General features: G+C 36.5%; 2 protein-coding genes across 2 annotated transcripts; one reads left to right on the forward strand and one right to left on the reverse strand.

Annotated features, from left to right (window-relative positions):
- Nucleotides 1-1,542: 1,542 nt before the first annotated feature.
- On the forward strand, nt 1,543-3,095 carry LOC134816659 (neurocalcin-like). Its single transcript, XM_063825601.1, has 4 exons — nt 1,543-1,668; nt 1,786-1,947; nt 2,163-2,276; nt 2,532-3,095. The coding sequence occupies exons 1-4, from the start codon at nt 1,548-1,550 to the stop codon at nt 2,684-2,686; spliced, it is 552 nt and encodes a 183-aa protein (XP_063681671.1). The 5' UTR covers nt 1,543-1,547; the 3' UTR covers nt 2,687-3,095.
- On the reverse strand, nt 2,992-15,857 carry LOC134816658 (uncharacterized). Its single transcript, XM_063825600.1, has 12 exons — nt 15,725-15,857; nt 15,124-15,501; nt 14,827-15,000; nt 14,468-14,629; nt 14,057-14,215; nt 13,725-13,886; nt 13,303-13,461; nt 12,683-12,847; nt 12,298-12,468; nt 9,834-10,274; nt 9,462-9,611; nt 2,992-3,673 (listed from the first exon to the last, which is right to left on the reverse strand). Exons 1-12 carry the CDS (start codon nt 15,801-15,803, stop codon nt 3,525-3,527), a joined length of 2,349 nt encoding a protein of 782 aa, XP_063681670.1. The 5' UTR covers nt 15,804-15,857; the 3' UTR covers nt 2,992-3,524.
- Between the last annotated feature and the right edge of the window lie 3,197 nt (nt 15,858-19,054).

Raw genomic sequence — 19,054 nt, forward strand, 5'->3', positions numbered from 1 at the left:
TATTTCGCATGAATTGGTCGCAATTTCATTGAAAACGAGTAATACAGTGGTTGAATTAGACAAAAAATACTTCTTCTAAAAAAGCTTAGCATTCTTGTGACTGGTCCATTCTGTAGCTTGAATAAACTTCTGTATTAAGTAAGCGGTGGAAGATGTTTGGACACATTCTCAGGAGTATGGAGAACACCCCAGCCCAAACGGCTCTCTCTTTTGCAATTGAATCAGATAATTTATTCATTGGTAGATTGGGGAGACCTAGAATGAAATTGTTATCGGTTTTAAGAAGTGATTTAAGTAGTAGAAATTTGCAAATGGACAACTTGCATGAATGATGAATTGAACGAAATTATAGATATAGCTACATGCAACAGATGTTGGGAAAATCTCTTTCAAGGGTACAGTTTACCGCATTAAGGTATTCTTAAGAATCATTTTGTCGGTAAGATCCTGTTTTATAATAATAATAATTAAGTTAATCAAGATAGATCTATTTGGTTGCGGACAAAATCAGGTATTTAAATTTCGGAGCAAGGATTGGGTTAATTCACTGTTTTGGAATCTGGAAGGGGGGTGTAACGTCTTGTTTAGATGGTGGAAAAAATTGACTAAATTACCAGTCATTGTAAGAGGAACAAATAAAAGATGTAGTTATAAAGCAGTACCACAATATAATATGGAAGTACAAACAAAAACACAGTCACATAATGTTTCAATTATTACAGTACTCCTATAGACTTACCAGTGTCACAGTTGATCACATGTAATTTTTTTATTTTGGTGAAACAAGCTTAATATATTACCGAGTGATAATATTCAGCAAGTCAAAACAAATTAAATTATGATATCAGCTGATAAACTCGTGGCTGATTATTTAACAGTTGATTGACACTTAATGGTAAAAAGCGAAAACATATAGTTGAGAAAAGATGTTACTTTACATTTACATTCAAGAAGCAACTAAGATCAAGATTGTGGTATGCTTTTAAAGAATCCTATATCAAATCAAAGGCTCGATAATCGATGGTGCTGTAGATGTGTCGAGTATTCGAGTAAGCATACAAATGTATTAGTTTATGTTAGATAATAACTAAGATGATACAGACTATTTTATAACAGTCATTAAAGTTGGCATACGATGCAATAATATGACGTGACATGATTGATGATACGCATCGTTAACACGTAACAAAATTGCGCAAAATATGAAATGATCTACAACCAAACCACATACAGATCGTCGGCGACACCTCAGATGCGCGCAGAATTTTTCAAGTTCTGCACGCCTAATATAATATAAACGATTATCACGTGCGCAAAACACCACTTTTACAGAAGACTTCCTCTACTGCAATATAAAGGCCAAAATATCTCTGTTGCCATTTAAAAGTATTGGATCCATCCAATTCTGTTAGCAAAGCAATTAAGTCATATTTTAATATCATATCTTAGAGTTCTGTAAGTTAAATTACATTATACGTGTTTTTGTTTCTAAAATTATTTCATAGCTCTTTGTTCATTAATTTGTAAACAGTGATGTACTTTTAGAAATGGGAAGAAGTTACTCGAAGTTGAGGCCAGAGGTCATCGACGACTTGACAAGACTGACAGGGTATTCTGCCCATGAACTACATCAGAAATATTCGGAATTCCTTACGTTCCATCCATCAGGTAAGCTGGAGTCTCATCTGAAAAGTATTTAAGAAATTAAAATGTTATTTTCAAGAAGAGTTTTGGTCTTATCATATTATATGCTAATTGGTGCTAATTGGTGCTAATGAATTTCAGGGAAAATGGCAGAATCAGAGTTTATTGAAATGTATCAAAGTTTATTTCCAAAAGGAGATGCAGAAAAGTTTGCACTTCTCACTTTCAACAGCTTTGACAAAAATCGTGATGGAGGTGTTGATTTCAAGGAATTTATCTGTGCTTTGTATATTACAAGTCGGGGTAAGAACTTTCATTTGACTTACTTTCTTGGGCGACATGTGCAGAGTGCTTGCTGACCTTTATTCTTCTGCACTTTGATTTTTTTGTTGAATCCAGTTTTTGTGATGCATTTTCGACATATTATATTTCTACATGTCACCTGAAATACCATTTGATACTGTATTGGCATAAACAAAAATTGATTGCATAAATATAATATAAGTATTATCACCTAGGTCAAGTACAGGAGAAGCTAGATTGGGCATTTAACCTGTATGACATTGATCGCAATGGCTACATTTCTAGAGAGGAATGTTTGGAAATCATCTCTGCTATTCACTGCATGATGGGTGAGTTGTTTTAAACTAATTTCATAACTACAAATATTGACGTTTATTGATTGTTCATTTATTGATGTTCATTTGGATGAGAAAATGTTGCTGTGTTTATTCAGTATAAACCCTAACTGTATAGCATGCAAGTTTACATCTCGTTTTTCAATGATGAGCACAGAGCACAAATATCTTCAGCCTAAAGAGTAAAAAATTAGCAAGTTATATAATCAGGAGAGAAAAATCATCAATAGTGTATGTTTAAATTCTCAGATGTAAAGAGTGAAAGCCCAGCAAGTATGACTGACAAGATTTTCGAGCAATTAGACAAGGATATGGATGGTCGTGTTTCAAAAGAAGAGTTTATTGAGGGAAGCTCTGCTAACCCATCAATTATTAGTATTCTCAGCACTAGAACTGAAAAGTGAAAAACTTTTCAACATTCATGCTAATATATCAAATCAGATGATCAGAGTTTAGAAAGTTAAACCATGCTATCATGGGTTTTGATTTATGGTCTTTGTCTATAAATCAGAGAAAAATATATATTTTAGTTTCATGATTTGGGATCCTGTAACTTACTCTTGGTCACTAAATAAGTCGATTTTGGACACTGGGCAGTAGTTACACTGAACAATGTTATCATTGTACAACATTATCACCGACCAATGTTTGTTTTTGTTGAAAAACCAATGTACACAACTTATACTTTTTACCTTTTCATTGTAATATATTATTGTATGTGTTAACTTCAATCGAACAAATATGAATGAACATCTATATTCTCATATAATGACTTTTTAAAAATGTTATGTTAATGCTATATGAATTTTTGAATGTTATGTAAATGCAATGTCAAATCCTTGAAATATTGTTTTGAATTTTGAATTTCAGTGAAACTTGCGTGTCCCATTTATCAGTTGTACCCATAATAAATCAGACTAACACTTTGCACCTTCATAGATCAGTAATGTAAGTCATCCTGAATTGAAAATGGGTAATTTTGTTAAAAATTCAAATAGCACAGTTTTAATCTATTGAATTACAATAGTCTTCCCCAGACTATTGTAATTCAATTGATCAATAAAACATCTTAAATAATCGAATGAAATAACTAATTATAGTTAAGTTTACAAACAAGTAAATTTATCGGTTGAAACTAATTCATCATAAATTTTCCTTATCCACTTCCTTATCCTAGTTAATTGTAACAGAGTGAAGAGTATACATTTTGTTACTGAATGTATACTCGTTACTTTCGTTTCGTTACTCACCAACACACACCCCGACACGCATCAGAGCAATCCCCAGCTCACAATCACATGTAACTGCTCCTTCTTTACTGCTGGAGTTATTGGGGCATGTGGCACATGTGGACATTGCAATGGTTTTGTATGTTCCTGCTGCACATAACACTGAAACAAGGTATTCAGACTATTGGGGACCAGCACCAAGTTGAAGATGCTAAATTATTAGATTTTAAATGTTGACTCCAACCACTAAATTGTAAGGAGAGGAGATTGCAGCTATTCGTGCGATGAAATGAGACACACAAAAAAAGGCTGATGACGAATGTTTGACCTCAACTCGTTACAATGCATTTGTACAATATATCCCTGCTCATTTTTAACTTTTCCCTCAAAGTAGACCTCTAAAAATCAACCTTAGTTTCCCAACTATCTCTCTAAATATTGGTGGTGAGTAGTGTGTTTGCTCTATGTGTAATGATCCTATTGAGAGAGCACAACACACTGAATAGTAGTGTAATGTACTACCAGCTACCTCATTCTTACACTCCGTCAAATTACTCATGATATTGATGGTTTTTTAGGTTACACTCAACTTTCCATGTTATTGGTGGTTTTTTAGGTTACACTGAACTTTCCCATGTTATTTTTGGTTTTTTAGGTAACACTCAACTTACCCATGATATTGGTGGTTTTTTAGGTTACACTCAACTTTCCCATAATATTGGTGGTTGTTTAGGTTACACTCAACTTACCCATGATATTGGTGGTTTTTTAGGTTACACTCAACTTTCCCATAATATTGGTGGTTGTTAAGGTAACACTCAACTTACCCATGATATTGGTGGTTTTTTAGGTTACACTCAACTTTCCCATAATATTGGTGGTTGTTTAGGTTACACTCAACTTTCCCATAATATTGGTGGTTGTTTAGGTTACACTCAACTTTCCCATGTTATTGGTGGTTTTTTAGGTAACACTCAACTTTCCCATGATATTGGTGGTTTTTTAGGTTACACTCAACTTTCACATGTTATTTGTGGTTTTTTAGGTAACACTCAACTTACCCATGATATTGGTGGTTTTTTAGGTTACACTCAACTTTCCCATAATATTGGTGGTTGTTTAGGTTACACTCAACTTTCCCATGATATTGGTGGTTTTTTAGGTTACACTCAACTTTCCCATGTTATTGGTGGTTTTTAGGTTACACTCAACTTTCCCATGTTATTGGTGGTTTTTTAGGTTACACTCAACTTTCCCATGATATTGGTGGTTTTTTAGGTTACACTCAACTTTCCCATGTTATTGGTGGTTTTTTAGGTTACACTCAACTTTCCCATGTTATTGGTGTTTTTTAGGTTACACTCAACTTTCCCATGTTATTGGTGGTTTTTAGGTTACACTCAACTTTCCCATGTTATTGGTGGTTTTTTAGGTTACACTCAACTTACCCATGTTATTGGTGATTTTTAAGGTTACACTCAACTTTCCCATGTTATTGGTGGTTTTTAGGTTACACTCAACTTTCCCATGTTATTGGTGGTTTTTTAAGTTACACTCAACTTACCCATGTTATTGGTGGTTTTTTAGGTTACACTCAACTTTCCCGTGTTATTGGTAGTTTTTTTTAGGTAACACTCAACTTTCCCATGATATTGGTGGTTTTTTAGGTTACACTCAACTTTCCCATGTTATTGGTGGTTTTTTAGGTTACACTCAACTTACCCATGATATTGGTGGTTTTTTAGGTTACACTCAACTTTCCCATGTTATTTGTGTTTTTTAGGTTACACTCAACTTTCCCATGTTATTGGTGGTTTTTAGGTTACACTCAACTTTCCCATGTTATTGGTGTTTTTTTAGGTTACACTCAACTTACCCATGTTATTGGTGGTTTTTTAGGTTACACTCAACTTTCCCATGTTATTGGTGGTTTTTTAGGTTACACTCAACTTACCCATGTTATTGGTGGTTGTTTAGGTTACACTCAACTTTCCCATGTTATTGGTGGTTTTTTTAGGTTACACTCAACTTTCCCATGTTATTGGTGGTTTTTTAGGTTACACTCAACTTTCCCATGTTATTGGTGGATTTTTAGGTTACACTCAACTTTCCCATGTTATTGGTGGTTTTTAGGTTACGCTCAACTTACCCATGATATTGGTGGTTGTTTAGGTTACACTCAACTTACCCATGATATTGGTGGTTGTTTAGGTTACACTCAACTTTCCCATGTTATTGGTGGTTTTTTAGGTGAAACTCAACTTTCCCATGTTATTGGTGGTTTTTTAGGTAACACTCAACTTTCCCATGTTATTGGTGGTTTTTTAGGTAACAGTCAACTTTCCCATGATATTGGTGGTTTTTTAGGTAACAGTCAACCTTCCCATGATATTGGTGGTTTTTTAGGTAACACTCAACTTACCCATGTTATTGGTGGTTTTTTAGGTAACACTCAACGTTCCCATGTTATTGGTGGTTTTTTAGGTAACACTCAACGTTCCCATGTTATTGGTGGTTTTTTAGGTAACAGTCAACTTTCCCATGTTATTGGTGGTTTTTTAGGTAACAGTCAACTTTCCCATGTTATTGGTGGTTTTTTAGGTAACACTCAACTTACCCATGATATTGGTGGTTTTTTAGGTAACACTCAACTTTCCCATGTTATTGGTGGTTTTTTAGGTAACAGTCAACTTTCCCATGTTATTGGTGGTTTTTTAGATAACAGTCAACTTTCCCATGATATTGGTGGTTTTTTAGGTAACACTCAACTTACCCATGATATTGGTGGTTTTTTAGGTAACACTCAACTTTCCCATGTTATTGGTGGTTTTTTAGGTAACAGTCAACTTTCCCATGTTATTGGTGGTTTTTTAGGTTACACTCAACTTAATAATAATAATAATAATAACAAAGTATTTATATCCCGCTCATATTAGCAACTAGTAACCAAGAATGGTACTAGCTACTAATGTCAGAGCGGCTGTCCAAACAAAGATAAAACTTTAATAATTTAGAATTCTCCAACAAAAAATTCTCAATTTCCTTTAAACTGCTTATTAGTAACACTAACGTCTAAGAACTATATTATACGACAGACATGGTGGTACAACCAGACATCAGATGGAATAAACTATAAGAGAAAAATAATAATCTCGACACATAATGGTTACCTTTATTTATTCAAAAGAATTTAATTAATTGAACTTCATTATACACTCTTCTTTATTTGTAGATCAAAACAACAAACACAAACTGAGGCCTGCATCTCCGTCAATACCACACAATCATTTAATGAGTTGCTCAAGGTAGTAGACCAGGCCGACGGATCCCCAGTCCGATTTCCCTGAGTATTGTCGCACCCAATTAAGGGAACTCGCACACTACATCACCCTGTACCCAACAGCTTGCAAGCAAGCTGCCGTTCACCCACCGGTTCACTGAGGTACAGGTAGATTGCCGAAGCATGTGCTACCAACTCTGCAATCATGTGGTACCGGCCAAAGATACAGGTTTATAAAAATAAAAAATAAAAACAAGCCAGGGCATGGCAAATGGCAGTCTAGTCTCTCCGGACTCCGTGTAAATGTAACTATACACACAACTCATGACAGTTAAAAAAATCCCATGGAATAATCTACAAACTAAGGCCAGGTTCTAGGAACTTTCTAAAAAAGAACACAAATATAAATATATATTACCCATGTTATTGGTGGTTTTTAGGTTACACTCAACTTTCCCATGTTATTGGTGGTTTTTAGGTTACACTCAACTTTCCCATGTTATTGGTGGTTTTTTAGGTAACAGTCAACTTACCCATGTTATTGGTGGTTTTTAGGTTACACTCAACTTTCCCATGTTATTGGTGGTTTTTTAGGTTACACTCAACTTACCCATGTTATTGGTGGTTTTTTAGGTTACACTCAACTTACCCATGTTATTGGTGGTTGTTTAGGTAACAGTCAACTTACCCATGTTATTGGTGGTTTTTTAGGTAACAGTCAACTTACCCATGTTATTGGTGGTTTTTTAGGTAACAGTCAACTTTCCCATGTTATTGGTGGTTTTTTAGGTAACAGTCAACTTTCCCATGTTATTGGTGGTTTTTTAGGTTACACTCAACTTTCCCATGTTATTGGTGGTTGTTTAGGTTACACTCAACTTTCCCATAATATTGGTGGTTTTTTAGGTAACAGTCAACTTACCCATGTTATTGGTGGTTTTTTAGGTTACGCTCAACTTTCCCATGTTATTGGTGGTTTTTTAGGTTACACTCAACTTTCCCATGATATTGGTGGTTGTTTAGGTTACGCTCAACTTACCCATGATATTGGTGTTTTTTAGGTAACAGTCAACTTTCCCATGTTATTGGTGGTTTTTTAGGTTACACTCAACTTTCCCATGATATTGGTGGTTGTTTAGGTTACGCTCAACTTACCCATGATATTGGTGGTTGTTTAGGTTACACTCAACTTTCCCATGTTATTGGTGGTTTTTTAGGTTACACTCAACTTACCCATGATATTGGTGGTTTTTTAGAGAGATCTGTAACAGTATAACGACGATGTGTCTTGTGAGGTACTAGTGCATCATAACCATTAGACTATGTTAATAATAATAAGCTAGCGGTGGATCAGTGTGCTTTGTGACCAGAAGGACATGATATTGTACAGTCGTATACAATCTTATGATACACGATATGGATTCTTTTGAAAGGACGTTTGACGATGATATGTTTTCTGAGATATTCACTGATTAGTGATCACATCCATCCATAATTAGCTAATGGCAGATCATTGTATAGTGTATAATATATAGTACAGGGTGGGCCAAAAGTCAGTACCCATACGTTGGCCTTTATAGCTCAGTCACTGAGTGCCCAATTTACATACTTCTTTCTGGTATGACTTACTACCACCACTGGTTCGAGGAATTTGTCAACTCGAAAAATATTAGCGTTCATTTTTTTCAAATGGAGGTTCATTTTCACATTTATTTGATAGTTTGGATAGTCAGATCAAGCTAAATGTTATTGAATTGTGTTTGGCCATTCGAATTACGTTTGTCCTGAAAGAATTAGAACTGTAGCTTCTCAGATGACCGAGATATGAAGCATAACGAGTTTATTCATTACGTGTGATCAGGTGATTGGTTTACCTAATCACGTGATAAGGTGACCCCGTTAACTACCCCGTTAAACATTATGAGAATTGTTAAGGGTGCCCAATTAAGGTGTTGTGTCACGGTGTCACATTTTGTTAACGAGATACAGAAAATGCTTGATAACTTCGTCATTTCTAATCCGTTTTGCCTCATGATTTCAGATCATATGCAACTTTCGATAATCTACAAAATCTAAAAAATTAGGCGTTCAGCATGTCCAGAGAAAACAATATAGGTGTTTTAATATCGAATGGGCGTGGTCTAAAATATTCGAATTTTCAAATTTTGACGACGGAATCCTCGAACCAGTAAGTACAGTATGCCATCTGCAAAGCAACATCTCTCAAATATAAAACACGGCGGAGCTATTAAGGCCAACGTATGGGTACTGACTTTTGGCCCACCCTGTATATATATGGTGTATAGTGTATGGTGTATGGTGTATGATGTATAGCGTATAGTGTATAGTGTATAGTGTATAGTGTATAGTGTATAGTGTATAGTGTATAGTGTATAGTGTATAGTGTATAGTGTATAGTGTATAGTGTATAGTGTATAGTGTATAGTGTATAGTGTATAGTGTATAGTGTATAGTGTATAGTGTATAGTGTATAGTGTATAGTGTATAGTGTATAGTGTATAGTGTATAGTGAGTATCATGCCATCTTTTAATGTCATAGGATAACGTACTGTCTCTTTCACTGAACTTTGTGCAAACGTAGTCTGAGAAAATGCATATAACTATATAATATAATGAGTGATATTACTACTCCACCAACAATACACTTACTACAGGCAGTAGACTGTCCAGTAGTTTGAGTATATTGTCCCTCAGGGCAGGGGACACAGGGTCCATGTCCTCCCAGGGACAAAGTGTTCAGGGGGCACGCTTCACAGGCTGTTTCTGGGGTGGTTTTAGCAGTTCCTGGAGCACATTCACCTGTAAATGTGTTGATCAGACTATTGAAGTGAAAATGAAAAACTGAATTTGTGTATCTTATTCCTTGACTTAACAACACAATTATTTATGAATTCTAAAATGAAAATTTGGATTTTATTTGACAATAACGACAAAGTTTTAGGTGAACAATTATTAATTGAACTCTAAAATCGACTAAACCAACTCGAATTTACTCCTTTTCCGTCAAAAACATTATCTCACCTTGTTTCTCTGTTACTGCTATCTCCGTAATACTAAACGCTCCGTTATTACTTTCTACCTTGACTTTATCTCCGTATTTACAGTCGGTGATAGAAGGTAGGTTGTCTAGTGCTGCTTCCCCGCTGTAAACTGTCAGAGAGTAGCCGCTACACTTTCCACCGTTACATACTGAGCAGTCAGTCTGAGAGCAGGTCCAGGTAGCGTGGATCTCCTCTTCATAAGGATCAAGGTTATATCTGGACCATACAACCTGCTCAACACAGTGCACCTTATCCAAAGTTAACTCAAACCAGGAGGCACCGTTATCAGCTTGGTTTTTAGACCAGGTCGTCTTGTCCAGGTCTATAGCGCGGACAGCACCGTTCTGTTGCTCGTTATCATCCTTAGTGCGGGACTGTTCAGCTCTGACTGGGACTATCTCACCAGCAAGTCTTTCTCTCGCTGCAATAACGCACATTACTTATGTGTATCGATACTCTATCAAATTCTAAAAACATTAAAATGCATGAGCGTAAATTTAAACTAGTCGTGACGTTTCATAAAGCATTTAAACGCGTATTGATAATATTTGCTTACTCGCGCACATGCAATCGTTTGAGGTTGCTAAACGACGACGCAGTCAATGTTTGATGAAACATTATTTATTATTCTCCCTCACTTCCGACGTTAATTCTAAAAATCTAATGCCAAAATAAAAATACTATAATAGCTACGGGTATTTGCCTCACAGAATGGCCAAAAAAAAGGAAGGTATCTCAAAGTCACAAAACACACTTTATTCCAGTTTTTATCTCATAAGAAGCTAAGTTGACACTCATATTTTTCTTCCCGGGGGTTCATTTAATCTCATAACCATTTTTTCTTTGAGAAAAATTGGCTGGAAAATCTTCCTCGAAAAAAACATGCCTCACAGAATGGCCAAATCTGAATTTCTATAATTTTGTTGATGGAGATACTTTTTAAATTTCTATCACCACACGTTCTTAGAAAACCTATTAAGGAATGGGGTAATAACCTAAAACTCACGAAAAAACTGAGCTGTGAAAAATTATTTCACAAAAAAGAAAAAATGCCTGACAAAATGGCAAAAAAAAAAAGAAAACGAGAAAATTTTATCTTTCTAAAACCTTTGGCTCTTGTTTCAGGCATGCTGCTGGTATTAATATGCCTTGTTAACACCCCCATATAGGTGAAATTTCTTAGAACTGAATAAAAAGGGCATAATTTCCTACACCAAAAATGGCCATTTTGTGTGGCGTTGTTCATATTCCCTGATTTCATGATTTATAACCTTCATTCGGCTGTAAAAACACTCCATCTGGGGTGTTATTGTATAATAAATAGCTTGTGAATACTTTAGACTTATGGTTTCATCGAATAAAAGGAGTTTTAAATTTTGGCCATTTTGTGAGGCATATTTTGGCCATTTTGTGAGGCGTTTAGCCATTTTAACATTTTGTTTCTTCCTAAATTGAACAATGTTCGTTTTGTTTGATGAATACTATTCTTTAAACATCTTCTGTCATACTGGTGCCAGAAGTTCTCACCAAAATGCAAACTTAGTTCAAAAATTTGAAAACAAATTTTGTGAGGCATATTTTGGCCATTTTGTGAGGCGTGTAGCCATTTTAGCATTTTTTTCTTCCTATATTGAACAATGTTCGTTTTTTTTGATGAATACTATTCTTTGAACATCTTCTGTCATACTGGTGCCAGAAGTTCTCACCAAAATGTAAACTTAGTTCAAAAATTTGAAAACAAATTTTTCAGTGCTCAAAATTTCTACATAAACAGTCATATTTATGTATTCTGGGTAAAATTATCTTTATCCCGGTTGTTGCGACAAGTAAAAATGCTCTTATTAGGGAAAGGAGATTACTCGACGTTTCAATGTAACTACATCGTATTCATGATCTCAAATTATTTGTTATATAGTAGTGTTGAAAGTATTAAAATAATTTGAGATCATGAATACGATGTAGTTACATTGAAACGTCGAGTAATCTCCTTTCCCTAATAATAAGAGCATTTTTACTTGTCGCAACAACCGGGATAAAGATAATTTTACCCAGAATACATTACAACAATGCGACTCATAAATAATACTCCAATCCGGATTTTACAGTCATATTTATGCCAGAAAATGTGGTCCTAGTTTATGATTTCACCACAGGAAGTGTTGCCAGAAGACTTTTGTTTCATATGGCATCCACAAAACCTACCAGTCTTTTATAAAAAATTAGTTACAAAAACATTTACAAATTTGGCCATTCTGTGAGGCTAGCCATTCTGTGAGGCATTTACCCGTACCTATCCTTTTTCTATAACTGTAGTTTTCGATTCTATTTGCGAGCTAAAATTGTCCTCAACGAAGGGTCACTTTTTGGTCAATTATCAGTGTTTTTAGCGGTTTCCAGGGAGATTTGGTCAAGTGAAGTATCATATTTATAAGCTTAATTTCTACCTGGACAATCTTGTTGGTTACAATCTTCCGACTCCGTGTTTTCTCCTACACACTCAGCTCCACCATGAGAAGTTACTGGGTTGGTGCAGGTTCTAGTCCTCGACCTACTTCCTCCTCCGCAATCAGCTGAACAGGTTGACCAGGCTCCCCAGACACTCCAACCACCGTCAACTGATATAATATAATCATTATTAAGTTATGTAAACCTTTTATTTTCATTGATTATCTGTTGATTATCTGTAAATTAATCTGTAAATTAAAATGTAAAGTTCGCATATAATTTTTCTCAACAAAGGGTCACTGTTTGGTCAATTATCAGTGTTTTTAACGGTTTCCAGGGAGATTTGGTCAAGTGACGTGTCATATTTATAAGCTTAATTTCTACCTGGACAATCTTGTTGGTTACAATCTTCCGACTCCGTGTTTCCTGCCTCCGGGCAGTCAAGTCCAATGTGAACAGGAGCTGGGTTTGTGCAGATTCTGATTCTAGCTCTTGTCCCTGTTCCACAAGTAGCTGAACACCCTGACCATTCTCCATAATCACTCCATCCTGAAACATGGTCATTATTTTATTTATTACGTTATGTATTCTCTGTCTATAAAATATTTGATTATTTTATGGGAGTTGAAACACATGAAAGCATGAATTATAATTAGTGCAAAACACTGTGACATGCATTAATAATACTGTTTTATCTATTGTGTAATGTGTCTGTGTATGTAACGCATAACAAATCAGTCCCAATAAAAAAACGACCATTTGTCTTGTACGTAATTGAAATATTGTTTGAGTAAAATGCCCATTATAGGCTCAGCAGGTTACCTGGGCTATAGGTTACAAGACGTAACCTCTTCGTTATATATCCTACACATTTCATTGGTTAAGAAGATAATACAACTAAGATAAATAAACAAGTTATGCGGCTAAAATACGCATTTCTGACCGACTAATGCCAAATTGCTGTATCTATAAATAGCCCTATAAATATGATAATTAAACCTCACCTGGGCAGACTAACTCCGGATCCCACACCCCATCTCTACAGTAACTGTAAATAGCAGGTTTTCCGAAACATGAAATCTTTATTGCGGCTGATGAATGCTTTCCTCCGGACGAGGGATCCAACACACGGTTCTCCACTGGCGCTTCTGGTATAGTGCATGCTGAAAATGAAACACATGAAATCGTTGTGAACTTGTTACACAGGGCTTGTGTTTCCCTTTTAGTAAAACAAAACGAATTTCTTGATACTTTTACTAGTCCTTGTCAAGTGGTTTTGTAGTTTGGATGCTCCTACATACTGTAAGTTAATTGTAACTTAATTGGTGGTCCTGACTGATTCTGATTTCTGTACTGTGAGTCATATCGTTAATGATGTCCGAACTTTGTTGAATAATAACATTTAGTTTTCCGGCACCCTTTTTACCTTTACAAGCGTGGACATCACAAGCCTCAGACTCAGTGGCATCTCCAACACATTGAGCTCCACCATTAGAAGGGGCTGTGCAGGTTCTGGTTCTTTCCCTAGTCCCTCCACAATCATCTCTACATCCTGACCAGTCTTCCCAGTCACTCCAACTACCGTCAACTGAAATATAATCATTACTACGTTATGTAAACCTTTCATTGATCATCTGATTAACTGTAACTTAATTGGAGGTCCTTGACTGATTCTGATTTCTGTACTGTGAGTCATATTGTTAATGATGTCTGAACTTTGTTGAATAAAAACATTTAGTTTTCCGGCACCCTTTTTACCTTTTTTACAAGCGTGGAGGTTACAAGCCTGAGACTCAGTGGCATCTCCGTCACATCTTTCATTAGAAGGGTCCGTGCAGGTTCTGGATCTTTCCTTAGTCCCTCCGCAATCATCTGAACACACTGACCAGGCTCCCCAGTCATTCCATATATAGATAACTGAAATATTATAAGAATTATAGCGTTACCAAAGGTTTCCCTCTCTGACATCATAAGATCAGATACATTTTGAGCAACATATTTATACAGATAAGATCACGCTGTTGATGATGTGAATAAAAAACGACACTTTTTCGTGGTTGATCATAGCAACTGTCGAAACATCAGTTAAATGAAAATGTATATATTATGACAGATTGATTGCAAATAAAAAACACAACAACAATATATAATACAGATCCTGTAACTCACCAGGACATATTAACTCTGGAGTCCAGGTTCCAATATTACATGTGATATCTTTTGTCTCCCCTGCAGTAGCATCACATGTTAACTCAATTGTTTGTCCTGATGCAATTTTATATCCAGTGGCGGTCGTTGAACCGTGCTCTATCGATGTTGGTAAAGCGCATGCTGAAAATAAAACAAATGAAAATAAAACGAATGAAGACATCATACTATCTTTGTATATCCAATGTCTATAATAGTACAATTTACCATATTTTGAAATGGGAAAGCTCTCGAAAAAATCATTCTAAATTTTCGACCGTGTAAATTTTGTAGTTTTGCAACTCTTTACATGTAATGGTAGCACATTTCTTGATACTTACAATCGACACTGACTTGAGGGCATATGACAGGGCCGATATCCCCGTCAAAACACGTGGTTGTTCTAATTGATCCGCCGAATAAACATCTGAAGGTTATCTCTGTTCCTGATGTTACAGGTCCGATGGATGTAGTTGTTGCATGTAGTATTTCCGCTATTGTGATTGTACTGCAGTCTGCAATGTTAATCATGAACACAAGTGTTACCGTATAGTATGGGTGGAAATAATTACATTTATTCCGAAATTTCTTATGTTGATGGATAATATTTGATGATATTTAAAAATATTAATATTAACCTCGAAAGTTCCTGTTGTCCTTTATTCTGACTTCAACTTCTCTCAGCTGAATCTCTCCTTGCCTCTCGAATATGATCCTATCTCCATCGTCATCCATGTTTTCTGTTCGAGGCTGATTATTATTGCCATCTAGGGAGGAAAGGGTCCTTTTGTCTTGAGTACCATCAAAGAGCTTGCCTCTGACACTTCTCATATCAGTTGTGACCCAAGTTTTTACCGACTTAACGCGGTATTTTTTCTGGAACTTGCACGTTATAGTCACAGCGCCACCAGAACTGTATGGATTTGCTAAAGCATACGTATCATGGTTCCCATCAGTTGCAAGGTCTTCGGTGTGAGTGGAGTCGAAGTTCCCGTTACCAACAGACAATGTTAACGCTAGAGAAGTGTTTGTGAAAATCATATTTTCAATGAAACATTGATTGTATCATACGACATACTCATATTAATATGTAATAGATAGTCATTGGAGCTTTTATTAAGGAGGTTAGTCGCATAATTAACAGCACATGCTTGAAATAGTGGGGAATGTTCATATCTCTCTTTAATCTTTACTCTTATTATTATTATATCAAGAAAATGTGTCTAAATATGTACTTACTTGGTAATAAGACATGACCAGGGTCACATCGTATTGAACAGATATTGAACATCAGAAGTAAAAGGAGATTGTGTCCCATGGTTGTTACCGCTAGCACTTGTACTTGTAGTTAGGCTGCTAACATCTAAATTATAGAAGGAAATCCAGAAATTTATTCATAATTTGTTCAGAAAACGTGGAATAACTTTTTTATACGTCAGAGGATTGCATTTCATGTTAAATCATCTGAAGAAAAAAAAAGCTGAATTAAATAAAGATAAGATGGAATTTTATCTGTTAGAGTGCTTTCACAAACAGTGTCACAGAACGTCGTTCATGCGAGTGAAGTAAAAGTACAAGAACTACTATAACTGATTTTACTAATTTCTAATTACTAATTACTATAACTGATGGCCAGGTAGCGCAGTTGGTTAGCCAGCTTTGCAATCGTGAGGTTGCGGGTTCAAATCCCACTGCCTGCCTGGTCGTGGGGTGAGTGTCGTTGACATTCAGCTAAGGATCGTGAGTGGTCTATGCAGCCCCCCGGTCTACTCAGCCGAATACTCGAGAAATCGGGTGTGAGGGTTAAATGAGGCATAGTTGGTTCGTGCGTCAATTTTTCGGGAAAAGTACGTAAAGTGCGTTTGAATTATTTCGTGCGTTAAAAGTGCGTTTAAGTACATTTACCGTTGAATTCACCGTTTTATGTTTTTTCGTACGTTAAGTGCGTTATGTTTTAAAAGTACGTTAAGTGCGCACGAACCAACTATGAAATGAGGAGCTGCACATTGCAGCAAAGTCTCGGGCGAAGAAAGTATGGTACACACTACCTTAACCGTCACTGGCTTAAAACAAATCCTTCGGCTTCCTGTAATTGGCTGGTTGCACTTGTGTAACAATATGGCTGTTGGAATACTCCGAAGTAAAATAAGTGTCTAGATTAAAAAAATGAACTGATCTGCACGACACTCAGCCTATGTGAAGCTTAATACGAACACACCAGTAGTAAAAAAGTCAACAGACCTCAACAAACATGGAAAATCTAAAATAGTGTAATCAAACATATTCCATGAGGCACTCAAATATTACTTTCTAATATGTGCGGGTGATGGTTAAGTTAACAACTCCTACTATTCTCAGTTTTCTCACCTCATGAGATATAAACTAGTGCTCACATAACGCAGCAATCAGCATATATATTTAAAGTCACTATTGTGACGGTACATTAGAACTAGACAGAAACAAAGTGTGAAGGGCCTGAACGGAACCCCTCGGTTTCAGTTCCTTGTGAGGGGTAGATGGACAGTATGAGGGGGTCACCCTCTAAAGTATACTAATAACCACGTGTCATCATTGTTGATCTTATGGCATTTGTTTTGGCATTAGTCTTAAAGACCCCAAAATTATGCATTCTGAGAGGAATGATGTAAACAACTTTCCTGAGGCCAAAGAAGTATTATGGGGAGTTAAAGTCGACGACTTTAATATTACCCAAACTGCAGTCCACAATCAAATCATATTCGAATATTTGCACAATATAATTCACGCCCACCCTAAAACGTAAAATTGGGTCCAGGTGAGCAGGTGGTCATGGTAAATGATATAACATCTCCTACCACTGTCGAATGGTAACGAAATAAAAGTGTGCTTGTTTAAAATACATGTGGATTGTGGGAGTTACCTGGTCATTGGTCACCCTCAACTGTGAAGTATACTTCTAAGTTCTATTCACTTGTGGAGGAGATTGGTATTTGGGCATTAGTTTTAAAGACATGCACTCTGAAAGGGGTAAAACAGACTGGTCTCCTGAGGCCAAAGACACGATCATCCTAACGACTGATCGTAGTAATGATGTCAGGTGAGCCAGCTGAGTATAGAAATAAATATCAAGTAGTATACTATGAAAATATACTTATGTTGGCCACCGACTAAGGATTTATTCTTGGGTGCAGACAAATCATAGCTGAACATTTATAAGGAGAATTTGGAGGTCGATTGGTCCGCCAATTGTGGCTAGAAGTTTGCAGACATGGCGAATGCAAACGGTTTGGGGTTTAATCCTGTTGAGAGTAATCGGTATATTTTATCATGCATATTAGGCTATTTGGATAGTTTACTTAGGTTTTACCTATGTCATATGATTTGCTTAATGCTCATAAGGGTTGTCCTGGGCCATCATCCAGCCATGTTGACCAGACTTTGTCTAATCCATGAACACCGAGTAAATCATGAAGTAAAACCATAAAGACCTTGAAGAATTCTTTATATATAATAGAGCTCGAGCATTGACACCCTTTGTTCATCCACAAAAATCGTAGATCGTTCCCTATACCTATTCTTAATTCATTTTCCTTGCGTTCTGAGCATTGTCCCTAAAACCTTGCATTATTCTCCTATACCTATTCAGCATTGTGTTCCTTTGTGTTCTGGCAGCAGTTCATTAGTACTCATTAGCCCCCTCGGCTCCTTATAGCTCTTTGTTGCACTGACGAGAATGCACGTCAGCTGACTGCTTCCATATATATATATATATACAAAATGAAACGACCGGTTGAGTCAGACAAATGTTTCAATCATGATACAAAACCATGATATCATCAGTGACAACTGAGGTATAGGAACTAAAATCAAAATTACAAAGCTAAAATTTAACATAAACAATCACTCGTGAAACAATACTAGGGGTTAGATGTATGAGTCATTGGATTATAAAAGGAATTTCCGTTTATGGCGGCATTTTGTGAGGATTTCCGTCCTGGAGTTAAGTAAGTGTGGGTCAGAGGATTGAAGTAAGATTTCTAATTTCTCAGACGTGCACAGATCGCAGCTGTTCTGGCCGGCTCTGTATCCGTGTCCACGTCTGATTATTTTCCATTCGATCCTGAATTCTAACCCACGGTCTTTGAAGGACCAGATCTTCTCCGACAGTTTGGTTCTATTTCGGTACCGCTCCAGGCGAAATGATGACGTGTGCCCGTTGTACCGGTCCTTGAATGTGCCCTCCGTCATTCCGATGTAGTGGTGCTTCTCATTTTCCGTACGGAGGGTCGCCATGTATACCACAGACTTCGATAGGCACTTTCCGTCTAGTGGGCAGGAGTTCCTGGAGCGGCAGTTACACTGCCGTGTGGTGGGTTCCTGGGTTTCCTGGTGCTGACGAAGCAACTGCTTGTTCCGGGATTTTATGAGGCATTCCATGTTTTTCATACAGCTGTATGAGACTTTTACACTGTTCCGGTTCAAGATCTTGTGTAGTGGATTGTCCTGAGGGAAGTGTTTCTCCAACAGATTGAAGAATTTCCTTCCAACATTGGTCTCCACAGTGACAGAGAAGGGGGGATTGAACCAAAG

Source organism: Bolinopsis microptera, chromosome 6 (assembly GCF_026151205.1).
Source record: "Bolinopsis microptera isolate Bmic1 chromosome 6, MBARI_Bmic_1.0, whole genome shotgun sequence".
Classification (NCBI taxonomy): Eukaryota; Metazoa; Ctenophora; class Tentaculata; order Lobata; family Bolinopsidae; genus Bolinopsis; species Bolinopsis microptera.

Excerpts from the sequence above, each read along its gene's own strand:
- LOC134816659 (XM_063825601.1), top strand. The coding sequence starts at position 1,548 with ATGGGAAGAAGTTACTCGAAGTTGAGGCCAGAGGTCATCGACGACTTG. Across the intron at positions 1,669-1,785 it reads CCTTACGTTCCATCCATCAG|GGAAAATGGCAGAATCAGAG; the intron begins GTAAGCTGGAGT and ends AATGAATTTCAG. Across the intron at positions 2,277-2,531 it reads TGCTATTCACTGCATGATGG|ATGTAAAGAGTGAAAGCCCA; the intron begins GTGAGTTGTTTT and ends TTAAATTCTCAG.
- LOC134816658 (XM_063825600.1), bottom strand. The coding sequence starts at position 15,803 with ATGGGACACAATCTCCTTTTACTTCTGATGTTCAATATCTGTTCAATA. Across the intron at positions 12,848-13,302 it reads TCCGGAGTTAGTCTGCCCAG|GATGGAGTGATTATGGAGAA; the intron begins GTGAGGTTTAAT and ends ACCATGTTTCAG. Across the intron at positions 12,469-12,682 it reads TAACCAACAAGATTGTCCAG|TTGACGGTGGTTGGAGTGTC; the intron begins GTAGAAATTAAG and ends ATATTATATCAG.